The 22,841-nt window shown below is 54.4% G+C and overlaps 10 protein-coding genes across 10 annotated transcripts; 7 read left to right on the plus strand and 3 right to left on the minus strand.

Moving 5' to 3' along the window:
• Positions 1–757: 757 nt before the first annotated feature.
• IWZ02DRAFT_467376 (uncharacterized protein) lies at positions 758–1,471 on the plus strand (the record flags this gene model as incomplete). Its single annotated transcript, XM_066768555.1, has 2 exons — positions 758–1,298; positions 1,353–1,471. The coding sequence occupies 2 exons, from the start codon at positions 758–760 to the stop codon at positions 1,469–1,471; spliced, it is 660 nt and encodes a 219-aa protein (XP_066625825.1).
• A 65-nt stretch (positions 1,472–1,536) lies between these two features.
• IWZ02DRAFT_510915 (PQ loop repeat-domain-containing protein) lies at positions 1,537–3,011 on the minus strand (the record flags this gene model as incomplete). The annotated part of the gene is made up of 3 exons (XM_066770515.1): positions 1,537–2,101; positions 2,154–2,840; positions 2,922–3,011. 3 exons carry the CDS (start codon positions 3,009–3,011, stop codon positions 1,958–1,960), a joined length of 921 nt encoding a protein of 306 aa, XP_066625826.1. The 3' UTR covers positions 1,537–1,957.
• Positions 3,012–3,176: 165 nt separating this feature from the next.
• IWZ02DRAFT_121162 (uncharacterized protein) lies at positions 3,177–4,732 on the plus strand. The gene has a single exon (XM_066761466.1). The coding sequence runs from the start codon at positions 3,590–3,592 to the stop codon at positions 4,493–4,495; it is 906 nt and encodes a 301-aa protein (XP_066625827.1). The 5' UTR covers positions 3,177–3,589; the 3' UTR covers positions 4,496–4,732.
• An 832-nt stretch (positions 4,733–5,564) lies between these two features.
• Positions 5,565–6,668, plus strand: IWZ02DRAFT_441227 (uncharacterized protein). The gene is made up of 2 exons (XM_066766896.1): positions 5,565–5,799; positions 5,954–6,668. Exons 1-2 carry the CDS (start codon positions 5,653–5,655, stop codon positions 6,446–6,448), a joined length of 642 nt encoding a protein of 213 aa, XP_066625828.1. The 5' UTR covers positions 5,565–5,652; the 3' UTR covers positions 6,449–6,668.
• Positions 6,669–7,315: 647 nt separating this feature from the next.
• On the minus strand, positions 7,316–8,523 carry IWZ02DRAFT_467378 (putative nuclear pore complex protein; the record flags this gene model as incomplete). The annotated part of the gene is made up of 3 exons (XM_066768556.1): positions 7,316–7,682; positions 7,734–8,191; positions 8,254–8,523. The coding sequence occupies 3 exons, from the start codon at positions 8,521–8,523 to the stop codon at positions 7,316–7,318; spliced, it is 1,095 nt and encodes a 364-aa protein (XP_066625829.1).
• A 3,325-nt stretch (positions 8,524–11,848) lies between these two features.
• Positions 11,849–13,248, minus strand: IWZ02DRAFT_371483 (WD40-repeat-containing domain protein; the record flags this gene model as incomplete). Its single annotated transcript, XM_066764569.1, has 2 exons — positions 11,849–12,992; positions 13,043–13,248. The coding sequence occupies 2 exons, from the start codon at positions 13,246–13,248 to the stop codon at positions 11,849–11,851; spliced, it is 1,350 nt and encodes a 449-aa protein (XP_066625830.1).
• Positions 13,249–13,464: 216 nt separating this feature from the next.
• IWZ02DRAFT_121330 (DNA replication licensing factor MCM7) lies at positions 13,465–16,263 on the plus strand. Its single transcript, XM_066761467.1, has 4 exons — positions 13,465–13,609; positions 13,660–13,901; positions 13,951–16,008; positions 16,078–16,263. The coding sequence occupies exons 1-4, from the start codon at positions 13,561–13,563 to the stop codon at positions 16,153–16,155; spliced, it is 2,427 nt and encodes an 808-aa protein (XP_066625831.1). The 5' UTR covers positions 13,465–13,560; the 3' UTR covers positions 16,156–16,263.
• Positions 16,264–17,419: 1,156 nt separating this feature from the next.
• IWZ02DRAFT_487167 (uncharacterized protein) lies at positions 17,420–17,760 on the plus strand (the record flags this gene model as incomplete). Its single annotated transcript, XM_066769333.1, has 2 exons — positions 17,420–17,450; positions 17,507–17,760. The coding sequence occupies 2 exons, from the start codon at positions 17,420–17,422 to the stop codon at positions 17,758–17,760; spliced, it is 285 nt and encodes a 94-aa protein (XP_066625832.1).
• Positions 17,445–18,555, plus strand: IWZ02DRAFT_441234 (uncharacterized protein). The gene is made up of 2 exons (XM_066766897.1): positions 17,445–17,979; positions 18,079–18,555. Exons 1-2 carry the CDS (start codon positions 17,820–17,822, stop codon positions 18,471–18,473), a joined length of 555 nt encoding a protein of 184 aa, XP_066625833.1. The 5' UTR covers positions 17,445–17,819; the 3' UTR covers positions 18,474–18,555.
• A 378-nt stretch (positions 18,556–18,933) lies between these two features.
• Positions 18,934–20,305, plus strand: IWZ02DRAFT_121341 (uncharacterized protein). The gene has a single exon (XM_066761468.1). The coding sequence runs from the start codon at positions 19,032–19,034 to the stop codon at positions 20,106–20,108; it is 1,077 nt and encodes a 358-aa protein (XP_066625834.1). The 5' UTR covers positions 18,934–19,031; the 3' UTR covers positions 20,109–20,305.
• The last annotated feature ends 2,536 nt before the right edge of the window (positions 20,306–22,841 follow it).

The following is a 22,841-nucleotide window of genomic DNA, read 5'->3' on the forward strand; positions in this document are numbered from 1 at the left end:
ATATGCATGAAGGGGCGACGGTCGGTCAGTCCTGGTGTGCTTGTGCAGGACTGACTGGTTGGCTGGGAAAGGGGCGTCGTTTGGGTGGCTGCAGCAGCGATCTGCGGTGTTCGGGGAGGGATCGAAACGGTCAAAACATGAACATATTGGACAACTAGAAGAGAGAAATGAAGAGAAAAGGCGCAGAAAGACGAAGAAACGACGAGAAATTGCAATGGCGCAGGGCGATTGAATGAGGGTTGAGCTTGTTCCTGACAAGCCGAGATGGAAGCTCAGCTTCGCTGCAACTGGCTGGGATGGCGGCGTCGGGTACAGCCTCGACAAGCGGCGGGTCCAAAGCTTAAGCTGCAGCTGCTGAGGTGCAGAGTTAAGTTCCTTTCTCTCATGAACTGCAGCGGCGCGTTTCTTGCTGACGACGACCGACGACGATGCATCCATCTGCAGCGGCGCGTCGCTCCTTCAATCTCGCCACCACCAACTTTACCGTCCTGCATCTCTCTCTCTGGCAATGATTCGCCCTCGCGTCCGCATCCCCGTCTCCACGACTCGCTCAGCCTGTCTCCGCGCCATGACCTCCTCCAACAAGAACAACGTCACGGCGGCATCCAGCAACAGCAACAGCAACAACAGCAGCAGCAGCAGCAGCACGCGAGCACCCCTGGCCGGCGCCCCGGGATGGACGCTCCTTGCCCACAAGTCGCGGCCGCCCCACGCGTCGCCCGCCGCCTGGCCCTACACGCCCGCCGACTTTGCGCGCATGGACGAGTCGCCCGACGCGTCGTTTTACATGACTCCGCGTTTCGTGACGCACATTGACGACGCGGCCATCGAGCGGCTGCGCGCCTACTACACGGCCGTGCTGCCCACGCGCGGCCGCATCCTCGACCTCTGCTCCAGCTGGCTGAGCCACTACCCGCCGACCGTCGCACGCGCCGTTGCGAGCGGTGACGTCGAGGTGCTGGGCGCTGGTCTGAATGCCGACGAGCTGGCTGCCAATCCGATTTTGGCGAGGCGCAAGGGCGCCGTTGCTGCCGTTGACTGGCCCCTCGTCCGCGACTTGAATCTCGAGCCAGACTTGAGCGACGTGCTGCACGAGCGCGACGAGCTGCTCGATGCTGCGACCTGTGTCGTCAGCGTCGACTACCTGACCCGACCAACCGACGTGCTGGCCGGCTTGCGACGGCGCGTCAAGAGCGGCGGCGCGGTCCACTTGGTACTCAGCAATCGCTGCTTTGCGACCAAGGTGGTGAGTCGCTGGTTGCGCGTAGGCGAGGACGAGAGGCTGGACATGGTGGCCGGTGAGTCAGTTTAGGCAGACCAGTGCTTGTCATGGCCGTGTTGACGTTGAGCAGACTACCTGGCCTTTTCGGGTTGGAGTCGGATCGAAGTGCTCGAGAGCAAAGGGTCAACGACATTCATGGGGTTTGAGTCTGACCCGCTATGGGTCGTCCGAGGGGTGAATGAAGGGTGAGACAGGCCGACGCCGACGATTGCCGCTCCAGCCGAGACGCGCCTTGACCATGATTGATAACTTTTATCGGTCAGCTGGCAAGAGATTGGGGATCATGTGCCGGCTCCTGCTCGTTCGAGACTCGGAATCGACGAGCAAAAAGACCATGCTGTCGTGTCGGCAGGCGCATTTTTCTCAAAGAGCATTAACAGCAGGGATTCGGGAGCGCCGCAGTATTGGTCCCCACGAGGCTTGATGAAAACGTATCTAGAATAGGAACAGAACAGCGATCAATAAGGTGCCAAGAACAATGTACAGCATTGAGAGGTCGTATCGCTTTACAGTATTCATAACATTCCACCCATCGTTTACCATTACACGAGCCATTGCTGCGCACCGCCAACCAACCGGGTATCATGCCATGTGTACGGGCGTTGCCGCTCCGCCGTCTTACCTTGTTGAGTCTAGTGGTGATTCCCTTTTTCACAAGGTGAAAAATTCCCTTGTTTACACGGCAGCCGACTGCGACTTGTCGCCGTAGATGCGGAATTGGAAGAAGATGGCGGCATCTTCGGCCATGGTTCCAAGCGATCCAATGAGCCACGGCAGGTTCTTCAAAAAGTATTCCTTTTCGACCGAGTGAAAGAGAATCTGTGGCGGTCAGCGAGAAAGAGGGCGCACAGCAGCAACAATCGAGTCTTACGCCCATGCCATATGTCAGGTTGCCCAACAAAGAGAGCAGGAAAAAGAGCAGCGACAAGCCCTCGCAAGACTTTTCGCGCCAATTCTTGTAAATCTGGGGCAGCCTGGCGCCGAGGTAGCAGACGGCGCTGATGTAGCCCAGAATTTGAGCGCCGAGCGCCATTTCGTCGCTGCTAGCGTCCTGGTCTACTGGAACAGGCCTCCAGACGCCCGTGGCCCACGCCACGGCCCAACCAGCAGCTCCCGCGAGGCAAATGGCCAAGATGCTAAGCGTATTCTTCCTCCACTCGGAGGCGATGGGTTCGTCGTGGTCCGAAGGGCCATCAGGATGGTCCAGGCCGTCGCGGTGGTGCCTCCGGGAGGCCGTGCTGGAGCGGCGGCGGGAACCTGGCAGACCGAGATTTTCGCTGTCACGGCGGCCGAGCAGCGGCTGCTGGGCGGGCTCAACAGCGGCTTCGGAGAGTTTGCGCTGATGGCGGGCGTTGCGAAAGTTGTAGTAGACGCATTGCGAAATGAGAACCAGGTCGGCAAAGCAAAAGTAGATGGCGAGGGCGATGACGGTGGGGACGAGCTGGGCCCAGAGGGCGCCGGCGAGGTTGGCGATGTCGCCAATGAACCAGACGGCGAGGAAGGTCAGCGAGATGCCGTCGGCAGAGGCTTGTTTATAGTTTTCAATGAGCTGCGGGACCTGTATGGTCGAGTGTCAGAGGTCACAGTCAGTGTACACCACGGGCGATCAGCTGCCGAGAGTGGAACAATTGTTACGCACCAGCAGAAAAATCCAGGCAGCCAGAGAGACGGATCCGGTGATGCCGCTCAGAGCCTCTGAGGGCGTGAGAGGGACCTGGAGGGCGGACATGGCGTCGTCGCGGGTCCTTTTGGAGGGCACGGGTATTCCGTACAGCACACGATGCAGGGTACACGAGCAGAGTGAGAGAATGGCTGCAGCGAGTAAAGACGATAGAATTTGCAACAAAACAAAACGGGAGAGCTGGTCCGATGCAACAGTGAGCCTTGGCCCTTGGCCCCACCCCAGGCAGGACTATCTTTAGTTGGCCACTTTGCCTGTGCACAGGACAGGCAAAGCATAGGTAGGCTAAGATACCTATGGTAGGTAGCATCCGACTGCCGCTGTCATCATCTGAGAGTATTCTTCTGTCTCTGCTGCTGTCTGGTTCTTCCATCTTCTTTCTTCTCACCATTTCGCTCGCTCCCATCGTTTGACCCCAGGCTCTAGAGCTTGTCCGCTCGCTACGACACCTTATTGCTGTCTCGCCCTGCCTTGACACCGCTGTTCCCTGCCATCCGTGTGCGCCTCCAGCAGCCACAATCCCACCAGAGTCCCTTTTCCAATACAAAGCATCCTCCCTGCCGTTTCTTTTCTCCTCCTCCTTCTTCCCCCCTCCCCCACAATCTCTCTCTCTCGACACCGTCATCATGAAGGGCCTTTCGACGCTCTTCCTGGCCCTCTTTTTCCTCTTCGCCGTCGCTTCGGCCAACTACCCTTACCCCGTCGACGGCGAGGAGGAGCTCCCAGCACAAGAAATCCCCATAATTCGTCGCCAAAACTCGCCGTCGACGCCCCAGGCTTCCTCGGCTCAGGCTGCAACCACCACCACAACATCACGATCCTCGACCTCGCAGCAGCCCACGTCGACATCCACTCGGGCAACCTCTACCACCCAGCAGACCTCCCAAGCCCCGACCTCCACTACTACCCAGCAGAACACTGCGCCCACAACCACCACGGAAAATGCCGCCGCATCCACCACTACTGCTCAGACTAGCGAAGGCCAGACCACCCAAGTCACTACTTCGGGCTCGACTGCCTCGGGTTCCCAAACATCGCCAACTCGCACTTCTGCCTCCAACACCTCCAGGACCACCCTCACCTCGGCTCTGGTTGCAAGCACTACTGCGCCCTTCACCACTACTGTCGTCACGGTAACCAACGGCGTGACTACGAGCATGGTGAGCACGGGCACCCGTGTCCAAGTGTCGACCACCGGCTTCGCTACATTCACGCAGACGCCGAGCTTGAACAACGGCGAGAGCTCGTCTGGCAGCTCTGGCATGAGCAGCAGCACCAAGAAGATTATTGCTGGCGTGGTTGGTGGTATCGGTGGTGCCATCGTCGTCGGTGGCCTTGCCGTCGTGGCATGGAGGATCTGGGGCCGCAAGAAGAACCTTCCCGAGGACGACGACGATCTTGTCGGCGGCAGCGCGCATCAGCCGCTCAACACCGAAAAGCGCTATAGCCAAGGCGGCAACGACATGTTCTCCCGCAACCTCGAGTCGCACCACACATCCAGTGGACGGGTCAACGCCGCCGCAAACTTTTAAGTTTTCCCCGGCATCGTCGTCTTTTTGATCATCACGAGCATCATGATTGCGCCAGAGCGAGCGTCGAGCATTTTCGCGGAGTCGTTTGGTGTTTTGTGCCTTCTTTATGCGCTCTACTGCGGCGCAACGACTAATAATGCCTTCCTGGCCCTCCTACTGGTCGCTGGTCGGTTTCATTTTACGATTGGTGCATATGATTTGAGCTTCTGTGCTTTGGATTGCATGGCTCAATGGGCATTTGGACCCTGCCGCGTTTGAGGTCGGTTTGGATTTTGAATACCCTTTTCTTGTCTCTTTGGACCGGTTGGCTTGGCCAGGGGGATCATTGTTCAGTCGTTTGGACAAGATTGGAGCATGGGATTCCACTACAGCATCAGAATGTGTACATTTCTACTGTATAAACCCCGTCAGCCCCAACGTTGAAACTAAGTGCCGCACCTAGCCATACTTGTCATTTTACGCATCACCTTTGTCTCATTCGCGCGTTCCACGGTCAAGCAAGACAATGCTCGCGCGGCTCAGCACTCCAAAGTCTGTTTCAGCCGCGTCCCGCACAATATCTGCGACGCCTCGACCAACCGCCCTACTTCTTGACATGCTAGCAGCAACGACAACCTGAATCTCATCTTTTCCGTCAGCAGCTCGCCACCAGTTCTCTCGTCTCCTTCTTCTTACCAACAGGTAAGCCTGTACACAATCACCAGAAAAGTGCCGACGGGCCCAACGGGCCATCCTAGCGCTCCCGTCCAACCTTGTTTCGCAGAAGCTTGACCCCGGACCCGCGGGACCCTGCCTTACTTACCATACAAGCACCCTGGGGCAAAAAAAAAAAAAAACACGAAGCAAAACTTTGCTCACATTCGACTATTCACGCATAAAGAGAGATTACAACATATCATGAGAAGTAGTCGACAGCATTGGGATGAACCAGCAGCATGCGGCCGCCTGAATCTCTGCCGTCTCTGTTACTTTTCCTACTAGCAACAATCCCGTCGCCGCAGTGCGTCGCCGCCACAGGCAGCAGCAACAACAACAACATCAAAGACCTCGTCGACGCTGTCGTGCATCCACTGAACCCTCGAACACTGAGCCAGATCATCTGGCCACGATTGGCCGATCCACCTGGAGGTCCGCCTCCTCCTCCTCCTCCTCCTGATATGCTCCCTGATCCTGCTACCCTCGATGCCGTCGTTGGGAGTCAGAATCTTCAGGGGTTCAACGAGGCGTTGGGAGGTATTGCCGCAGGACCGATAACAGAAAGTGATGATTTGCAGAGGCGGTACAAGGCGAACGGGAATACTTTTGTACGTCATTTTCTCTTCTCCTATTTCCCTTCTTGTCCGGGCGTTGCTCGTTCTTCCACCTCGATGCCCGCTTTTCCATGAATCCAAAACTACCAGAGCACAACTCGCTGTTGTGGAACCGACCTCACTAAACCAAAAACAACCGAAAAATCAGCCAACTTTCATCGAAGCCGCCCAACGCACCTGCGAAGTACAAGCCAACGACTGCACAACAGCAGCCAACACGCCGCAGCAAAACAACAACAACAACGACAACCAAAAGCCAGACCCAAACCCGAGCAACAACGGCACCCCTTCGCAGCAAGCCCAAAAAATCGAACTCACAATCGACAAGTGCGAAGCGCAACGCACGCGCTGTCTCTCCTTCCAATCCAAATCCGCCAGCGTAACAACGTTCCCGGACCAATCCAGCACCAGCACCACCACATCCTCCACCACCGCCCCACCAACCGTCAACGCCACCACAACCACCACCACAACGACAGCAGCAGCAAGCACATCGACCCTCTCCCTCGTCACCACCACCAACACCACCACCACCACGGCGCCGCCACCTCTACCGCCTGGTGCGGGGCCTACGGGGACGCAGTTGATTAATCTGGGACCGGATCCGCAGTTTCCGATGTTCGATCTGTTGTGCGACGTTTAGGTGTGTTGGGGAGGGGTGGAGGGGTGGATAGGGAACCAGCGAGAGGAAAAAGGGGGGGGAAGGGGGGAAATGGAAACGGGAAAAGTAGCTGGAAGGAGAGGGGCCTTTGACGTCCTCGGAAGAGAGCAGAGATTTGCTTCTTTTCATAAAGGTGAGCGAGCACTTGGGAGAAAAAGAAATAGAAGGTACAAAAAGAAAAAAAAAAAAAAAAAAAAAAAAAGACAGCCGTTTGGGAATGTGGATGACAGCAGCCCGTAGACGCAGCCGCACTTCAGCTTTCCAAGTGCCATGGCCATGCCATGTAGTCACTCATTTCGCAAACACGATGAAGATGCTAAAACGAGATTCTTGCACCCTTCTGAATTCCCATGTAGTCAGGGCGATGTCGATTTCTCCGAATATGGTGAATCAGTCTAGATTACTAGGCGGACATGTACCTAGGCAGCGCCTCACTCTGCTCCTGATGATTGCTGAAAGCCAAGCGCGCAAGACGAGTACCTAGCCAAGCAAGATGCTAGCTCACCTCACCTTTTTGACCTGTTCCATGCCTCCTCGACGACTTCCCAGGCACTCACACGCAACCCTTGATCCATCACTCTGCCGTCCAACTTTTTTGTGATTGCCCACGTCAACAAGAAGAAATCCAGCATTTGTCCCCGTTCCTTCCGACTCCTCGAACACCGGTAATGCAGCGCGCTGAGAGTATAATCCACAATCGAAATCCCTGACACCCTAACTGCGTGGCTCGATCCAACGATCCATATTTGAGCGGAAAGGGCTGAAAAGAAAAAAGGTCCAGAAAAGAGCCCGTCCAGTTGCCCTGCTCGATGAGGCAACGGCGCCTCAGTCGTTCATCACTCCCGTTGCCTATCTCTTGTTCTTGCCGCCGGCGCGAGGTTTGCACTCATCTGGCTGGACCGGGTGGAGCATGATCTTTGTCGGGATGTTTTGATTGTTGTGCGCATAGCCCTTGCTCCAGTCGTACGAGATGGCGTATGCGAAAATGGTGCCGCTGCTGTTGAAAGCGGTCGAAGTAATGGGGCCGCCGACTTCAGGGTAGCCCTTGAGACGGTGCTTGGCGTCCTTGTCCCAAAAGTGGAAGGTGCCGTCGGACCCAGCCGTACTAAAAGTACCGTGGACCGGGTGGAACGAAATATCGTTGACTGAGTAGACCTTGCAAATGTCGCGCGAAGTGCCTTCTGTAACGCGGTGGCACTTGAATGAAAAGTTGGAACTGGTGCAGGGTCAGCAGTGCGTTAGTGTGTATGGCGTATGGAGAACTTACGCAGTGTCCTTGTCCTCGACATAGTTGATAGCACAGCGGCCCTCGATACTACCGACGGCGAAACCAGACGCATCCGTGAAGCAACTAACTACACGTGTCTGCCACTTGAGTGGGCTCTGCATCGTCTTGTAAAACTGATTGGGGTTGTCGAGGTTGATGATGTTGATATAGCGGTCTGCGGTGCCGACAACCAGGAGCTTGTCCCTCACGTCCATGGTGTATACACGCTCTTGACAAGTGACGGCTCCTACTGGAGTACTGTTGCTCGCCCTCAAGTCCCAGTACTTGATGGTCTTGTCCCAGGAGCCGGTGACGAGAATGGGCGTGCCGTTGACGTTGGCCATTTTGGCGCATTTGATGGGCTGGTCGGCGGCGGCAACTTGGACAGTCTGGCTGGATCCAAGATCCAATCTTTTTGCGGTCTTGTCGCAAGCGGCGCCAATGACACTTGAACCATCCTATTCCACGGTTAGACAAGCACTGATATGTGCGCGTGAATGCGCCAGGACCCGCAACTTACCGGCATGAAGGTACAAGCAAGAGCGGGAGCATCAAATTTCAAAGCAGGGCCTGCGACACTCTGGCCCTGCGCGTTTATCTGCCAGGTATAGACACCGCCATCCCAAGAAGAGGCTGCGAGAATGTCTGCTGCTGGGGAGAAGGCGACTTGGCTGATTGAGTCCGAGGGACCACCATTACCAGCGCTGACCTGCACATCCTTGGAAATGTCGCCTTGGGTGGGGTTCGCTGCAGCGGCGGATGCAGTGGATGTTGAGCCGAAGAGCGCCATGGGGATTCGGTGGAGGAAGTGTTTGGTGCTTTGGCGACGAAGATGGAGCTCGAAGGAAAGAAATTCGCGGGGTCGCGGGCGGCGACGCAACGGTCTTGATTGAGGAACGCGTTGATTTCGAGGTGAATGGGCAGGTCGTAGTTTGGTAGCGGCCGCGGAGGCCCTTTCAACGCGTGTCTTGTCGCGGTCAAAGTTTAGGTAGGTAGCAGTAGGCAGAGTGTTGTTTCTAGGCAGTTGGGCAAGTCCCGGAGCTTGACGCCAAGGCGCGCCGATCGAAGCTCGTCGGCAAAACATTGATCCCCCCGGCGGTACCAAATTTTGTCTGCGCGTCTTGTCAACCTTTCCCCTCTCCAACTCCTCGCCCAAAGAATCGCAGTCGAAGCTCACACACAGAGACGCTCTTGCAGTGCTCTCATTCCGACACAATGCTTCGGGAGAAAGTCCCCGGACAGCCCTCCTCGAGAGGGACTTCGCGTCAACGCGCCGCCATAAAAGCAACAAAGCGGTCCTTTCGCTGCTCCTCGCCATTCTCCGCGCCTCGCGTCGTCTGCACCCGTCCGTCACCTCACTGGCCGCCGGTGTCCCCAGGCCACTCACTCTGGACGATGATACGAGTCCGAGTGGCGTAAGGCTCCGGTTGGACAGCGAGTGTTGATTGATGGGGAGATGTGGGGAGACCGCGGCGGGATCGCGAGGTCGCTGGTTCGCCAGCAGCAGCGTTGAGTACTTTTCGTCGAGACGACAGACATGCGATTGCCTCTTTCTTCTCGGAGAAGGGGTAACTCGATGGGGCTTATTCTTGGCGCGAGGAGTTCCACCTCTTTTACGGGTCTGCAGGTCGCTGTCACTCAGCTTCGCAGCTGTGTGAGCTCGGTCGAATGAGCCAGATTCAATTCTCGTTTCATGTTCACATGATGATATATACAATAGAGTCAAGCACTGAAGCACCAACCACAGACCCTACGTGGTGATGGGTGGGCTTGATGCGAAAACTGTAATAATCTGAACAACATGAAACCGAGATGGTAGATAGTTTTTGCCCTTTACAGCTCGAGGCAATTCAAGCTGGCCAATTGAAGTCTCGCCCGAAGCTCCTGTTCTCTCCAAAAGTGCTGTCAACACTTGATTGCCGGCAAGTTGTCGGAGGCCGTCGATGCTGCGTATCTAACCGCGCAAGGCACAGACACCAGACAAGGGGCCCGGCATTACTTGCTTTTGGCTTGCGGAGACTCTCGTCATCCGTGACCCACAATGACAAGTCACATCGTCTGCCATTACACCAATCTCATCATCTCATGCTCGCCTTCTCCTGTGCCCAATTCCAATCGCACCCAGACACTTGGGTGTCACCAGCATGGCTGCAGTTTCACCGATACAGGAGACTCCACCGCAGCAGATGGAAACAAGACCGTTGCGTTTGCACAGCGCCTGGATGGGAACAAGATTGGCGGTCACTCAGGTACGTAACTAAGAAGGGGATCAAGCATGCGTCTTGAGATTAACCACCAAGATCATACTTGCGGCCATCGTTACATTATTGGGTGCGGAAGTCATCCAAACTGAGCCGCAAGCGCCTGGTGGATTCAATAATCATTTTATCTCCTTGTCAGTGCCATTATGGAATCGCGGTGAGGGAGCTGGGCCCGACTGGACTTGCTCTCGTGACTAGATGGCAGACAGATATAAAAAGAGCTTTGGGGAAGACTTTGGACCAACAGCTAGCCACCTCTCTTTCAATTCCGTGCCCAAAAAGTTGCGGGAAGAACCGCCGTTAGGCACGGGTCGGGGGTGGCTAGGTCGGGTTGGCTCTCTGACTTTCGGAGAAGGGTGAGTTCTCAACATCACTATCAAGTATTCTGCCTTGTTTGATGTGTTCGAAATCCACTGACTTGAGAAACGCGGTGGACAGATTTGGGAGAGCAGCAGATGGACTGGTTCTACTTGTGCCCACAGAATCCGCACCTCTCCACAGCTCTCGCGAAGTTATGAGAGAATTGGAGGAGATTCGCCTGGTCAGGAGCAGCGGATAAAGGATTTGGTTTGCGCTCGCGGTGGAACCGGAAGAAAAACTATGAACATTGACTTCCTGGCGAATGTATCCTCCAAACTGCAGGCGACCGGTTCCGGAATCATTCGAACCCATCACCGAGCAACCCTGCGGGAGCACCGTATCCGGACGGGCTCACCAGCAGTAATGATCCCACCACACTGCGCCAAAGACAAAAGCCTTCTTCAACGCCCGCCATAAATATAACACGGGACATTGATCAAGATCCGGCGCTGGTTCTGGTCTTTATCGTCTCAGAACTCGTCCTGCGACACTTCCTTAGGTGTGGGAGGTGTCACTTCACAAACGACCTGTTTCACAGTCATGTGAGGGATCTACTCTGGCGATTTGGCGGTGTCCACTTGCCCACAAAAGAGATCAAGCTCTTGATCTCCAGACTCGAGCATTCGACTCGGGGGTTTGCATACAGGGGTCTTGATCTCAAGACTTCAGCATTCAACAAAGGGGTTTGCATAAAACATGGCGGCGGTCACCGACTTGGACCGCCGATTCTGCAAAGTCTTTAGGGAAACACGATTTTCCCTTCTAAAAACCCCAAGGACTGGATATGAAGTCTTTTATGGATCGAAAGACTGAAACATTTGATAAAGGGCTTTGCATACAATGTGACGACAGTCACCGACTCCGACCGCCTTTGGCGCTCTGCTGGATCCTGGCACAGACAGTGGGAAAGACGTCCGATCCGCAAACATCTGGAGAAAACTGAGGCCCCAAAGACCTGAAGGCATTCGTGGAACGAACCTTGGAAGACGAGCTTCCTTTCAAGTTCTGCTGGATCCTGGCTCGGACGGTGAAAAATGCTGCGCACCTAGCGAAACTGCAGCAGCTTCTGCGATCAGCTTTGGAGAGTCTCCATGGGCCGCTCATGACCCCGAACCATCGGAAGCAATCCCAGGATTTAACAAGCGGCGGGTCTTGCTACAGGGGGTTGTTGGACTCTGATATTGATGGAAACACAACACATAACACGTGTATCTTGATACCCCTTTCAACTCTCCAATAGATAGAATGAAAAAAATCCTCTAATCAAAATTCGTTCTGCTGCATTGTGATCTCTGCTTTGAGCTTGCTCTTGAGTGGCTGCGGAGGAATACTCACTTGGCTCCTTCTCTATTCAAGCCCATGCGGTGTTGGGAATCGTAGCATGCTCACAAAGTTGACTTCGTGCAGTGCCTTTTCTCTCCGTCGTTTTTGGGCCTCACATGCCTCTGCTCCTATGCTCACATCATACCGGTGGCAAGGGATAAATCGGATTGATCATTCCACATAAGTCATATGTCGCTTGCTCGTGAAGTCCTGGTAGATTTCCTCCAAAGCATCTCTCTTCCGTTTCCGAATCGCCTCCTCATGCTCAGCTTCTTCCCGCTCTTCCTCTTCAATCAGCTCGTCTTCGATCGTCCTCGATGCCCAAACACGAATGGTGCCGTCCGAGTGCGCCGAGTACATCTCCACTTCTTGAGGCCGCCATGCCAAAGATTTTGTCTTGTTTTGCAGGTTCCGTCCTCGGCTGGAGCCGCCGACTGTGCCTGTGCTGACGTGCGGCGTCTTCAGCCTCCTCAGCAACTTACCGTCAAACATTTGAAAGATGAGGATTTCCTTTTCGCTCGGATAAAACAGCAATTGCTTTCCCGGCGCAGTGAGAATGTCGGGCGATATCAGCGGCAGCACCTGTGACGCCGACTGGTTTTTGATTGTTGGCCCAAAGTTGACCAGCGTGTTGGCGCCAGTAATCACGTCCCAGATTCGCACTTTCTCATCATGTCCAGTGCTCACCAAGTGTCGTCCGTCTTCGCTCCATACCACACCGTTTGCCGCCTCTGAGTGAGCGCGTCCGACGTGCCTATGCCGTACGCCGCTGCCCAGCCCATCTTCACCCAGAATGCCCAGCGAGTCGTCCATGTCAAGCACTCCCAAGCAACCAGAAGCGCGACGAATGTCCCACAGTCGAATACTCCCATCGGTACCGCTACTAGCCAGAATGTGCTCCTGTTTCGGGCTCCAGGCAGTGGACAGCACGGAGCCGGTGTGACCCGGGAGGCCATGAATTGCGAAACCGGTCCTCAAGTCTGCCAAACGGACCATTTGCTGATGCGAGGCGACAGCCACCAGCCTCTGATGTTCTATTGGAGACATGGAGTGCGAGTATACGACCTGGTCCAGCTCAATTGTGGTCACGGGCTGTAGTGGTTCGGTGTGGTATATTTTGAGCGTGTGATCATACGAGGAGGCTAGCACGGCGCCGGGCTCACTGTTGTGCCATGAGACATGGGTGATTCCGAGACGATGGGCCTTGGAGGTCTTGCGCATGGTATCACTTGGGACAAGTACAGTGCTGTCGGATTCCTGGCGGTCCACGAGATTCCATAGAGAAACGGAAGAGTCTGCGCCTCCAGAGACAAGGCTTTGGCTGTGGTCAGTCTGGCGCTGAAATCAAGTGCTCTCCCTGCTCACTATTTTCCCGCATGTCCATCGATCGCAATCGAGTTGACGCCGGCGCTGTGGGCCACAATGTCGGTTTCGGCATCAGAAGCGTGCGACGTTCCATCGAACTTGATGTTGGTGGACTCGAGCGAGTGGAGCAGGCGAGTCGTCTCGAGCCGTTGAAAAGCTTGAGGCGCAAGATCGCCCAGCTCGCGTTGTAGAAGAAGGCTATTCATGCATTGAGCGAGAGGAAGATGACAGGAGCACGAGGGCAGAGTCGAGGGAGGAGATAACGCAGCTGCGCAAGTGGTCGTTGGGACAGCCAGAATTACGGCAGACCAGAGTGCAAATTACGTGCTTTTCGCGACGCGACTTTGCGCGCCACGCGTACCCTAGCTTCGCTTTGGTGTTCCGCTGTTCGTGCGCGCAAAGAAGCGCTCAAGCCGCAACACCTCCAGTCCTCTGCCTCCGCGTCGCAACCACAACTACCACAGTAGCCCCACCCACCCTCCTCTGTGCCGTTGCCATTTCTTCCGAACTCAAGGGCTATGGCGCTCCTCACCTACAAGAAGGTCGTCGATTATGGCGATCAGCAAGGTGCGTACGCAAGCAGCCTTCAAAACAAACCCGACTGACAGCAATCGCAGCCGCCTTTGAAGATTTCCTACGCTCCTACAAGTCATCTTCGACCGAGGCGACGGATGCTCTCGAAGACCTGCAGATTGACGGCGAAGACGAGGACTACGATTTTATGGACGACGATGACGGCGAAGATGCGCAAAGAAGTCGTCGCAACCGCAGCCCCAAGGTCAAATATATGCAAATGCTGCAAGATGTGGCCAATCGGACTCGCAACAGCATACTGATAGATCTGGACGATTTGGATGAGGTGCGCATATTCCACAAGACGATGGGTGTCATTCTAATCGCGCTTGCAGTACGAGAAAGGCCTCGGTGAGGACAGCCCGGACCTGAAATTGGTAGAGTCTGTGCAGAGGAACGCGAACCGCTACATTGAGATTCTTTCAAAAGCTGTGGACAAGGTCATGCCTGAGCCTACCTCCGAGCCCAATTATAAAGACGACGTCCTGGACATTATCATGACGCAGCGTTCGAAACGCAACGAGAGAATAATGGAAGACGCGGAAGCAGATGGGGCCGCCACGGACGCAAACTCCATTTTCCCTCCGGAGCTCACCAGGAGATATACCCTCAACTTCAAGCCCATCACGCCATCAGGGTCGAGCAGCGAACGCCACTCAAAGGCGCTCGCTGTAAGACAAGTCCGGGGCGAGCATCTCGGCAACCTGATTACCGTACGAGGAATCGCAACTAGAGTTTCAGATGTCAAGCCATCAATCAAGGTCAACGCCTACTCTTGTGATCGCTGCGGCTTTGAAATCTTCCAACCAATTACCGCAAAGCAATACACGCCTTTGGTCGACTGCCCGTCCAAAGACTGCAAAGACAACAAGTCAAAGGGCCAACTTTTCCTCTCCACTCGCGCGTGCAAGTTCCTGCCATTCCAAGAAGTCAAAATCCAAGAAATGGCAGACCAGGTTCCCGTCGGACATATTCCCAGACAGCTCACTGTTTACTGTCACGGACCGCTTACGCGGCAAGTCAATCCAGGCGACGTCATTGACATTGCCGGAATCTTCCTCCCGACCCCGTACACTGGCTTCAAGGCAATTAAGGCTGGCTTGCTCACCGACACATATCTCGAGGCTCAACATGTCACTCAGCACAAAAAGGCATACGACGACATTGTCCTGGCTGCTCCCACTCTTCGCCGTATGAATGAGCTGGAGAGGTCTGGTCAGCTCTACGAATACCTTTCCCGATCCATCGCCCCCGAGATTTTCGGTCACTTGGACGTGAAGAAGGCGTTGCTGCTGCAGCTGATTGGTGGTGTTACAAAGGAAATGGGCGACGGCATGCGCATTCGCGGAGACATCAACATTTGTCTGATGGGTGATCCCGGTGTTGCCAAATCCCAGCTCTTAAAGTACATCACCAAGGTTGCTCCTCGCGGTGTCTATACCACTGGCCGTGGTTCCAGTGGTGTCGGTTTGACGGCGGCAGTCATGCGTGATCCTGTTACGGACGAAATGGTTCTGGAAGGCGGAGCTCTCGTCCTAGCTGACAACGGTATGTGCTGTATTGATGAATTTGACAAGATGGACGACGCGGACCGTACCGCGATTCATGAAGTCATGGAGCAGCAAACCATTTCGATCAGCAAAGCTGGCATCACCACGACACTCAACGCACGCACCTCGATTCTGGCGGCCGCCAACCCTCTTTACGGCCGCTACAACCCTCGCATCTCCCCTGTTGAAAACATCAACCTCCCCGCGGCTCTTCTCTCGCGATTCGACGTCCTGTTCCTGATTTTGGACACGCCCTCGCGCGATGCCGACGAAGAACTTGCGCGCCACGTCACGCACGTTCACATCCACAACAAGCACCCGGAAACGGCCGACAACGGCAGTGGGCCAGTTTTCACGCCTCACGAGGTGCGGCAATGGATTGCTCGCGCAAGATCATTCCGACCTACGGTCCCCAAGGAAGTCAATGACTACTTGGTGGCGGCGTACGTTCGGATGCGGCAGCAACAAGTCAAGGAAGAGTCGCAGCGCCGCGCATTCACGCACACTTCGCCGCGTACACTCCTTGGTGTGCTGCGTCTGGCACAAGCACTGGCTCGACTTCGTTTTGCCGAACACGTCATTGTCGAAGACGTAGACGAGGCTCTCCGCCTTATTGAAGTCAGCAAGGCTAGCCTGTATGCCGACGACCGCAACAGGGGCACGGATCAGAGCCCTAGCAGCAAGATCTACCATCTCATCCGTGGTATGAAGGAGAGTGGCGCTGCCATGGCGGCCGACGGCTCCGGTGAGCTTGACTTGCGCCGCGTCCGCGAACGTGTCCTTGCCAAGGGCTTTACCGCGGACCAATTCGAGGAGGCTATTGATGAGTATGCCTTGATTGATGTAAGCTCATACTTTATTTGCTCTTTTTTATTCTATGCTTTTTTCGACATGGCGACTAACATGAAGTAGGTCTGGCAAACGGCCGGCGAAGGCACAAGGCTCGTCTTTATCGAGGCTGAAGATCAAGACATGGATGACGATTTCTAAATCTTTTCCGGCTTCTTTGAATGAGTCTTAGGAAACGCCGCGCGTGTATCCGATAATACACGCCATTGTACGCGCAGCCGACAAGTCGTCCAACAAGTGGTCGGAGGAGATGCTTTGAACCGCGAAATAAGATTATCTGGTGGGGCAGAAAAAGAAGGGAAGCGGAAGGGCGATGGCGTTCTGGCGTAGCAAGGGGGCTGCGATGCGATGCCTTTTTCACTTGGCTGACCGGCCGCCGCGGTGGGTCTTGTGTAGTTGTGAGCAGCAAGCCATCAACGAATTCAAGACTGCACGAGACGGCCACGACGACAGGCAAGTTTCTCGCTCATAGCGAGAACAGAGTTTTTCACCAATTTTGTTTTTGTTCCTTGGATTGATCACGCACATTATACCAAATCGTCTGTTTCACGAGAGCGAGACCTAGTGTCGGAGGAAACTGAGTGCAGTCATCTACTGCAGTGACCCATGCCGTGTCGACCTTCCGTAGGAAAATTTCCTGCTTCAGCAATGATCTTCTGATGTACCATTTACCTCACCGATCCCAGTACTCAGCTCAGATCGCAACGAGGCGAACATGAAGGCGCTTCGCTGCTACAATGTTAAAGTCTCCCAGCCCAAGGTATTGTCTGATATCGTCCGGCCACTAGTGCGGACTCGCTGACCGCAAAAGAAAGGTTATTATGCCTGTAGGCCGTGAGCCTGCATTGACATGAAGAACAGGGCCGTGGGCACGTTACGCTGAAGCTGAGAGCTGGAGAAAACGTACTGCAGCACTGAGGTCGACCGAAGATCGTTCTCCAAGCCCGATTTGCCAAAATATCTGCTTTTCCTGGAGTGGAGGAGATGGAGTACCCCAGCTGAAGTCCAGATAGCCACAGCCTTGGCCTTTCTTTGCTCAGCCTCCAAACAGCCACTTGCTTTTGATTGGAGTGCTCTCTACGATCCGATCACTTGTGTACCACGAAGCTGGTTTGAGAATTGTGGGTGGTACCGCATTTTCTTCACCTCCATATTTCGACGCAGCCACGGTACTGGCTTTTCTTCACTTGTCTGCAAAAACCACGATGTGATACTTTTGCTCCTGACCGGATGGCTGCTTACCCTGACATCACTTGTTGCTTTCGAAGACAGGTGACCGGAAATGTGTCGCACACCTCGTCCGGTATTTAGATGGGAGCATTGAATGGGAGATGAAACTAAGGACAAGTTGATTCCCCCAATTTGCTTGCCAGGCAGCTCTTCCAAGCATAACTCACAGTCAAACATGGCGAAAGTAGTTATCATCACTGGCGGAGGTTTGTTCAGCCCTCTTCTACTCCGACACCTTGCTCACACTTACCCACCACACCAGCCAACGGCATTGGCCTCGCTGTTGCTAAATCCCTTTCAGAACGCACCGCATCACCCTGGCACATCCACATCGTTGATGCCAACCCATCAGCCGGCGCCGCAGCTGCAGCTTCCCTACCACATGCAACCTTCCACCATGCCGACGTCGCAGATTACAGCGCACTGTCCGCGGTCTTCGCTGCCGTCTTCGCCACTGAAAAGCGCCTCGACTTTGTCTTCGGCAATGCAGGCATCGTGGAGCGCCACAATTCATAGACGCAGCCACGGAGCAAGCGCAAGGAGATTCTCCGCCCTCTTCCTTTCCCGACGGCATCATGAAAGTGCTGGACGTGAATTTGAAGAGCGTCTTGAACACGACGTTTATGGCCACGCATTACATGATAAAGGGAGAGGGCGGTGGTGACATGGTACTCACGAGTAGCGCTGTGGGCATGTATCCTGTCGCTTTGGCTCCATTGTATGCGTCTGCAATGCGTAAGTCGAGTTGTCTTAGCCCTTGGAGGAAACCCCCTTGAGACATTTTGCCCACTCTGCCACTTCAAATGCTCTCGCAGTAACATGATTCTTCCCCAGACGGCGTCCTCGGCCTCGCCCGCTCCCTCGCGCCACGCCTGCACGCCAACCACAACATCCGCGTCAACGCGCTATGCCCCGGCATGGTTTCCAGAGCGCTCCTCGCAGACGACGAGTGGGTCAAGATCGTCAGCAGCTCTGACACCTGGACTCCCATCTCATGCGTCGTTGATGCCGTTCTTCGTGTTGTCGACTGCGGCACCGACCTAGAAAGGCCAGTCGTCGATTCGGTGGGGAAGGAAGTCAAGGTGGGCGAGATGTTTGGGAGGACCTTTGAGTGCAGTGGTAAGAAGTGGTACTGGAGGGATCTAGTCCCGTTTTTTGATGAGACGATGGAGGTGGTCATGGGTTCTAACGCGCAAAGAAAGTTGTGGAGCAAGGAGCGTGTTGAGTAGAACACCGGAACGAGTGTGGTCGTCTCGTTTGATCAAGGATTTCTGGGAGATCGACTTTGCTCGACCGTTCCCATGAGCCAACAACCATAAGAATCCTTATTTGGCTTTCTTCTCTCTGAGTCTCTTTGGACTTGTTTGCAAATGGTCTGTTCCTGGCCAATCATAGGAAGTCGAGTTTGACCGTAGAACGGCCGAATATTTCCTGCCATCCAGCATCGCAGTAGCAGCTCCCCTCATTAACCAGACTTGCCTGCTTACTTCGCACTTCTTTTGATGGTGGGTCTACAAGGGAACAAGGCCCCAAGATATCAGGCAAGCCGATCCAGCCCTGGGTAGCGAAATGCATTGGGCGTCGACACTAGAAATGATCGGATTCTTCGTCGAGTCAAAGCTGCACGGTGAGTAGTTACCGCTACCATAACAACTGTTGTTGATCTACGCCATCTCAAAATGGCGAAGCCCTTGCCAATGTCGGCTTGGACCCGATGGGCCCCACCTACTCGTAGACACATTTAACCAGCGCGTGGCCCCTTTCCTGCTGTTTCCCACAAAAACACGATGGGGAAAGGCACGATCCTCCTCACAGGAGCCACGGGCTTCGTCGGCTTCGCGATTCTCCTCGAGGCCCTCAAAGTCGACCACGACGTCCGCATAGTTGTGTACAGCGAAGCCGAAGCCGAACAACTGCGCTCTACCTCAGCTCTTTGCTCTCTCAACAAGTCGTCCAATTACTCTTTCCATGTCGTTCCGGACCCTCAGGCTCCCGATGCTCTTGGTGCCGCGGCGAAAGGTGCCGAGTACATTATACACGTTGCATCACCACTGCCATTCCAGCCAATAGAAGCAGAGCAGCTGTACAACGCCGTCGTGGGGCCCGCCGTCAACTTCACGCTCAACGTGCTCTCCGCTGCCAAAAGCAGCGGCTCCGTCAAGCGCGTCGTCTGTACCTCATCCGCTGCCGCTTTTGTGTCGCCCAGTGAGCTGCTCGGAGCTGATCAAGAAACGACGTTGAATAAGACCGAAGAAGACGCCAATGAGGATGTGCTTGCAGAGCCGGGGCAGCCGATCCCGGATGTCATGACGGCCTACGTGGGCAGCAAGACGGCGGCATTGCAGAGGAGCAAGCGGTGGATGGAGGAGCATGGCGGGTCTGAACGTCTGGGGTTTGACCTGGTGAACGTGGCGCCCACGTACGTGTTCGGACGGCACGAGGCGGCGACGAATGTCGAAGAGCTGCTGAGCAAGAGCAATGCGCTGATTCTTGGAATGGTCGTGCCCAAGGAGCGCATGGGCGCGGCGCCAACTCTTTCCGACGCAGAGGTCTCATCTGGCGTGCATGTCGACGATGTGGTTGATTGCCATCTCAGGGCGCTTGATCGGACCAAGATCTCCGGCGGCGAGACATTCTTGCTGAGTACGGATCCAGTCTGGAATGACGTCCCGATGTGGACGAGGCAAATTTTTCCGAAAGACGTCGACAATGGGTTGCTCACGTGTCATGGGCGATGCGAGACGAAGAAAGTGAGATTCGTACCGGACAAGGCGAAGAAAGCTTTTGGAATCGAGTTCAAAGGGATGAACGCCATTGTTCGGGACGTCGTTGGCCAATATCTGGAGCTGGTCAAGAGATCGTAGATTCAAGTTGTCTAAGCCCATGAGTGGACTGGAAATGGTTCCCGGGGCTTGATTGCAACGGAGATCAAGGGAGGCGATGAGAACACAAACCGCTCGATGGACGGGAACTGATCAAGTCCGTTTCCCGTGTCGCAGTCGAGTAAACAAATCCTATGCCACGGTCTCGGAAACCATGATGACAGCCAACAACTCACAGCGGTCCAAAGTACCTCAAGGAACGTAGTGAAGGCTCGTATTGTGGCAGACTGGTCTCTGTTGCCTGAGGCTCCATCACTCCTCAAATTCGGGGACCGCGCTAGTCCCAAATTTTTTTTTTTTTACTTTTCCACGGCGTCACTGAACCTTATGCGAAGAATTATTTTAAGATCATCTTTGGGAATCGGCCTTCATAGTTTCAGTATCCAACGTTTCTATTTTTTGTAGCATCTCCGCATCGCAAGACGGATGCTCCTTGTTTAAAGCATGCATAGCTCTTTCCTGAAGTGTGACGCATAATACTTGGGAAGCAAATTTCCGTGACTAGTACGAGGCTGTAGAGGCGAATTTGCTCAAGCGATAGCATCACTTGGCATTCACATCGCGAAAATCTCGATGCTTTTGGGGGGTTGTGGTTTGAACAAATTTGATTGTTGTTGTAGATGTGGTTAATCGACACAATCACAAGGACAGTATGTCTTTAGAAGCAGAATTCTTCGTCGCCCAACACAGTGTCTGTGCAACATATTCTCGACTTCCCCCAATCATGATACCACCCAAACGCCGCTCGAGAAATTGTTGCCCATATCCATGTCCCCTAGAGAACCACCTCTTCTCCTTGGTCTCCCTTAGAATCAATTGCCACATTTCTCCTCGGAGGGATCTCACACCCTCAGGTTGATTGCCATGAGCCGTGTACGACCCGGAGGACCATCAGCAGCGTCTTCAATTACGTCACATATATCCCAGGCGGGATCGCACGGCTTCTCAACTTTTTCCGAAGGAAACGAACGGACATGGAGATCAGGAGTATCGTCACCACAGAGTTCAATGGTGGGATCACACGTTTTCCGTACGGGTTTTCCACACTCCTCCCTGGCGGGATCGCACGCCTTCAATTCGGTTGCCTTGAGCAGCGTACGGGCACGGAGGTTATTAGGAAGGCCGCATGATTCCTTAGAGGGATCACACGTCTTCGGTTTAGGCTGCGTACACTGCTCCTTGGAGGGATCGCACGTTTTCGTAGTGGGTGGCGTGCAGTTCTCCTTGGAAGGATCGCACGTTTTCGAGGTGGGTGGCGTGCAGTTCTCCTTGGAGGGATCGCACGTTTTCGTAGTGGGTGGCGTGCAGTTCTCCTTGGAAGGATCGCACGTTTTCGAGGTGGGTGGCGTGCAGTTCTCCTTAGAGGGATCGCACGTTTTCGAGGTGGGTGGCGTGCAGTTCTCCTTAGAGGGATCGCACGTATTCGGGGTGGGTGGCGTGCAGTTCTCCTTGGAGGGATCGCACGCTGCTGCCGCGAGTCGCGTACGACCAAAAAATCCAGCTCCAGTGCCACATGTCTCCTTAGTGGGATCACACGTCTTCGGAGTGGATCCCGTGCACGTCTCCTTGGTGGGATCACACGTCTTCGAGGTGGAACCCGTGCATGTCTCCTTGGTGGGATCACACGTCTTCGAGGTGGAACCCGTGCATGTCTCCTTGGTGGGATCACACATCTTCGAGGTGGATCCTGTAGTACCCGCAGGTTGGTTGGTGCCTTGCTTTACGTTGACTGTGTTAAGCCTTGTGCGGTCGGATATTCCAAGATTATTCATTTCGTTAAGATGTACGTTGTTGGTGCTCTCAAGTCTAGTTCGACGGAGGTCGTCGTCGTCGTCTGACTTGGGACATTTGCACGGCCGGTCGGCATTGTCGGGTGCAAGAACGGGCTTCGGCCTATGCTTTCCACCCTTGCCATCATCGACTTCTGGGCAATTGAAGACTTTGGCGCAGGCAGCATCATCTGGGAACTACTGCGGTCAAAAAATGACTGGAGCCGGTGGGAAAAGACTGTACATACGCGACAGCCGCAGCCTTTATAGGCTTGGTCGAACATGCACTCGCCGAAGAGAACCTTCGCGAGACGGGAAGCGAATCTCGACTGGACTTTGGCTTTGTCTTCAAGAGTTTGAGCATCTGAGCAATCGGATTTACAGCTCCTTGAACACTTCGCGAATGGTTAACGCTGAACTTTTCTTCGAGATCTGTGTAATACGCTAAACACATGTATGTGTTGAGACGAACCTTTTTGTTGATTACGAAGAGTCCTTTTTTAAAAGTTTCGATAGAGATATCTTGTGGATAGTATTTGTTGGCATCATCTCCATGGTCGACGCTGCTAGACTCGCTGGCTGACACAAGAAGCGCAAAGAGCGCGAAGAAAATGAAGACCACCGATTTCATTGTTATGAAGGTGACTTTGAAGAAATTGATAGAGAAGTGTGTGGAGCAGTTGCAATCGGCTTGAAGACAAAATGAGTTGGCGCCACAGCGTTCTAAATACTCTCCCCACCACTCCGCCCTCAAGCTCACAGCCCCTTTCAAAGTTCGATCCCAAGGGTCCGCGTTACCGAGAGTGGCGCTAGTCTACTGGCAACTTTGCTTCACAAATTTCCGAGCCTAACAGTGTTAAGCTATCGCGCATTGCCTTAGCCGGACGATTCCGGGCAGCAAAAATACGGAGCACAGTGTTCCGCACGTTTCCTATGTTCGGAATTT

This window comes from Phyllosticta citriasiana (assembly GCF_038021145.1).
Source record: "Phyllosticta citriasiana strain CBS 120426 chromosome Unknown IWZ02scaffold_2, whole genome shotgun sequence".
NCBI classification, from domain to species: Eukaryota; Fungi; Ascomycota; class Dothideomycetes; order Botryosphaeriales; family Phyllostictaceae; genus Phyllosticta; species Phyllosticta citriasiana.

Bases quoted from the DNA above. Each gene is read 5' to 3' on its own strand.
- IWZ02DRAFT_121162 (XM_066761466.1), top strand. From the start codon at position 3,590: ATGAAGGGCCTTTCGACGCTCTTCCTGGCCCTCTTTTTCCTCTTCGCC.
- IWZ02DRAFT_441227 (XM_066766896.1), top strand. From the start codon at position 5,653: ATGCTCCCTGATCCTGCTACCCTCGATGCCGTCGTTGGGAGTCAGAAT. The intron at 5,800-5,953 runs GTACGTCATTTT...CCGAAAAATCAG, and splicing joins AGGCGAACGGGAATACTTTT to CCAACTTTCATCGAAGCCGC.
- IWZ02DRAFT_121330 (XM_066761467.1), top strand. From the start codon at position 13,561: ATGGCGCTCCTCACCTACAAGAAGGTCGTCGATTATGGCGATCAGCAA. The intron at 13,610-13,659 runs GTGCGTACGCAA...CAGCAATCGCAG, and splicing joins CGATTATGGCGATCAGCAAG to CCGCCTTTGAAGATTTCCTA. The intron at 16,009-16,077 runs GTAAGCTCATAC...AACATGAAGTAG, and splicing joins ATGAGTATGCCTTGATTGAT to GTCTGGCAAACGGCCGGCGA.
- IWZ02DRAFT_441234 (XM_066766897.1), top strand. From the start codon at position 17,820: ATGAAAGTGCTGGACGTGAATTTGAAGAGCGTCTTGAACACGACGTTT. The intron at 17,980-18,078 runs GTAAGTCGAGTT...ATTCTTCCCCAG, and splicing joins ATTGTATGCGTCTGCAATGC to ACGGCGTCCTCGGCCTCGCC.
- IWZ02DRAFT_121341 (XM_066761468.1), top strand. From the start codon at position 19,032: ATGGGGAAAGGCACGATCCTCCTCACAGGAGCCACGGGCTTCGTCGGC.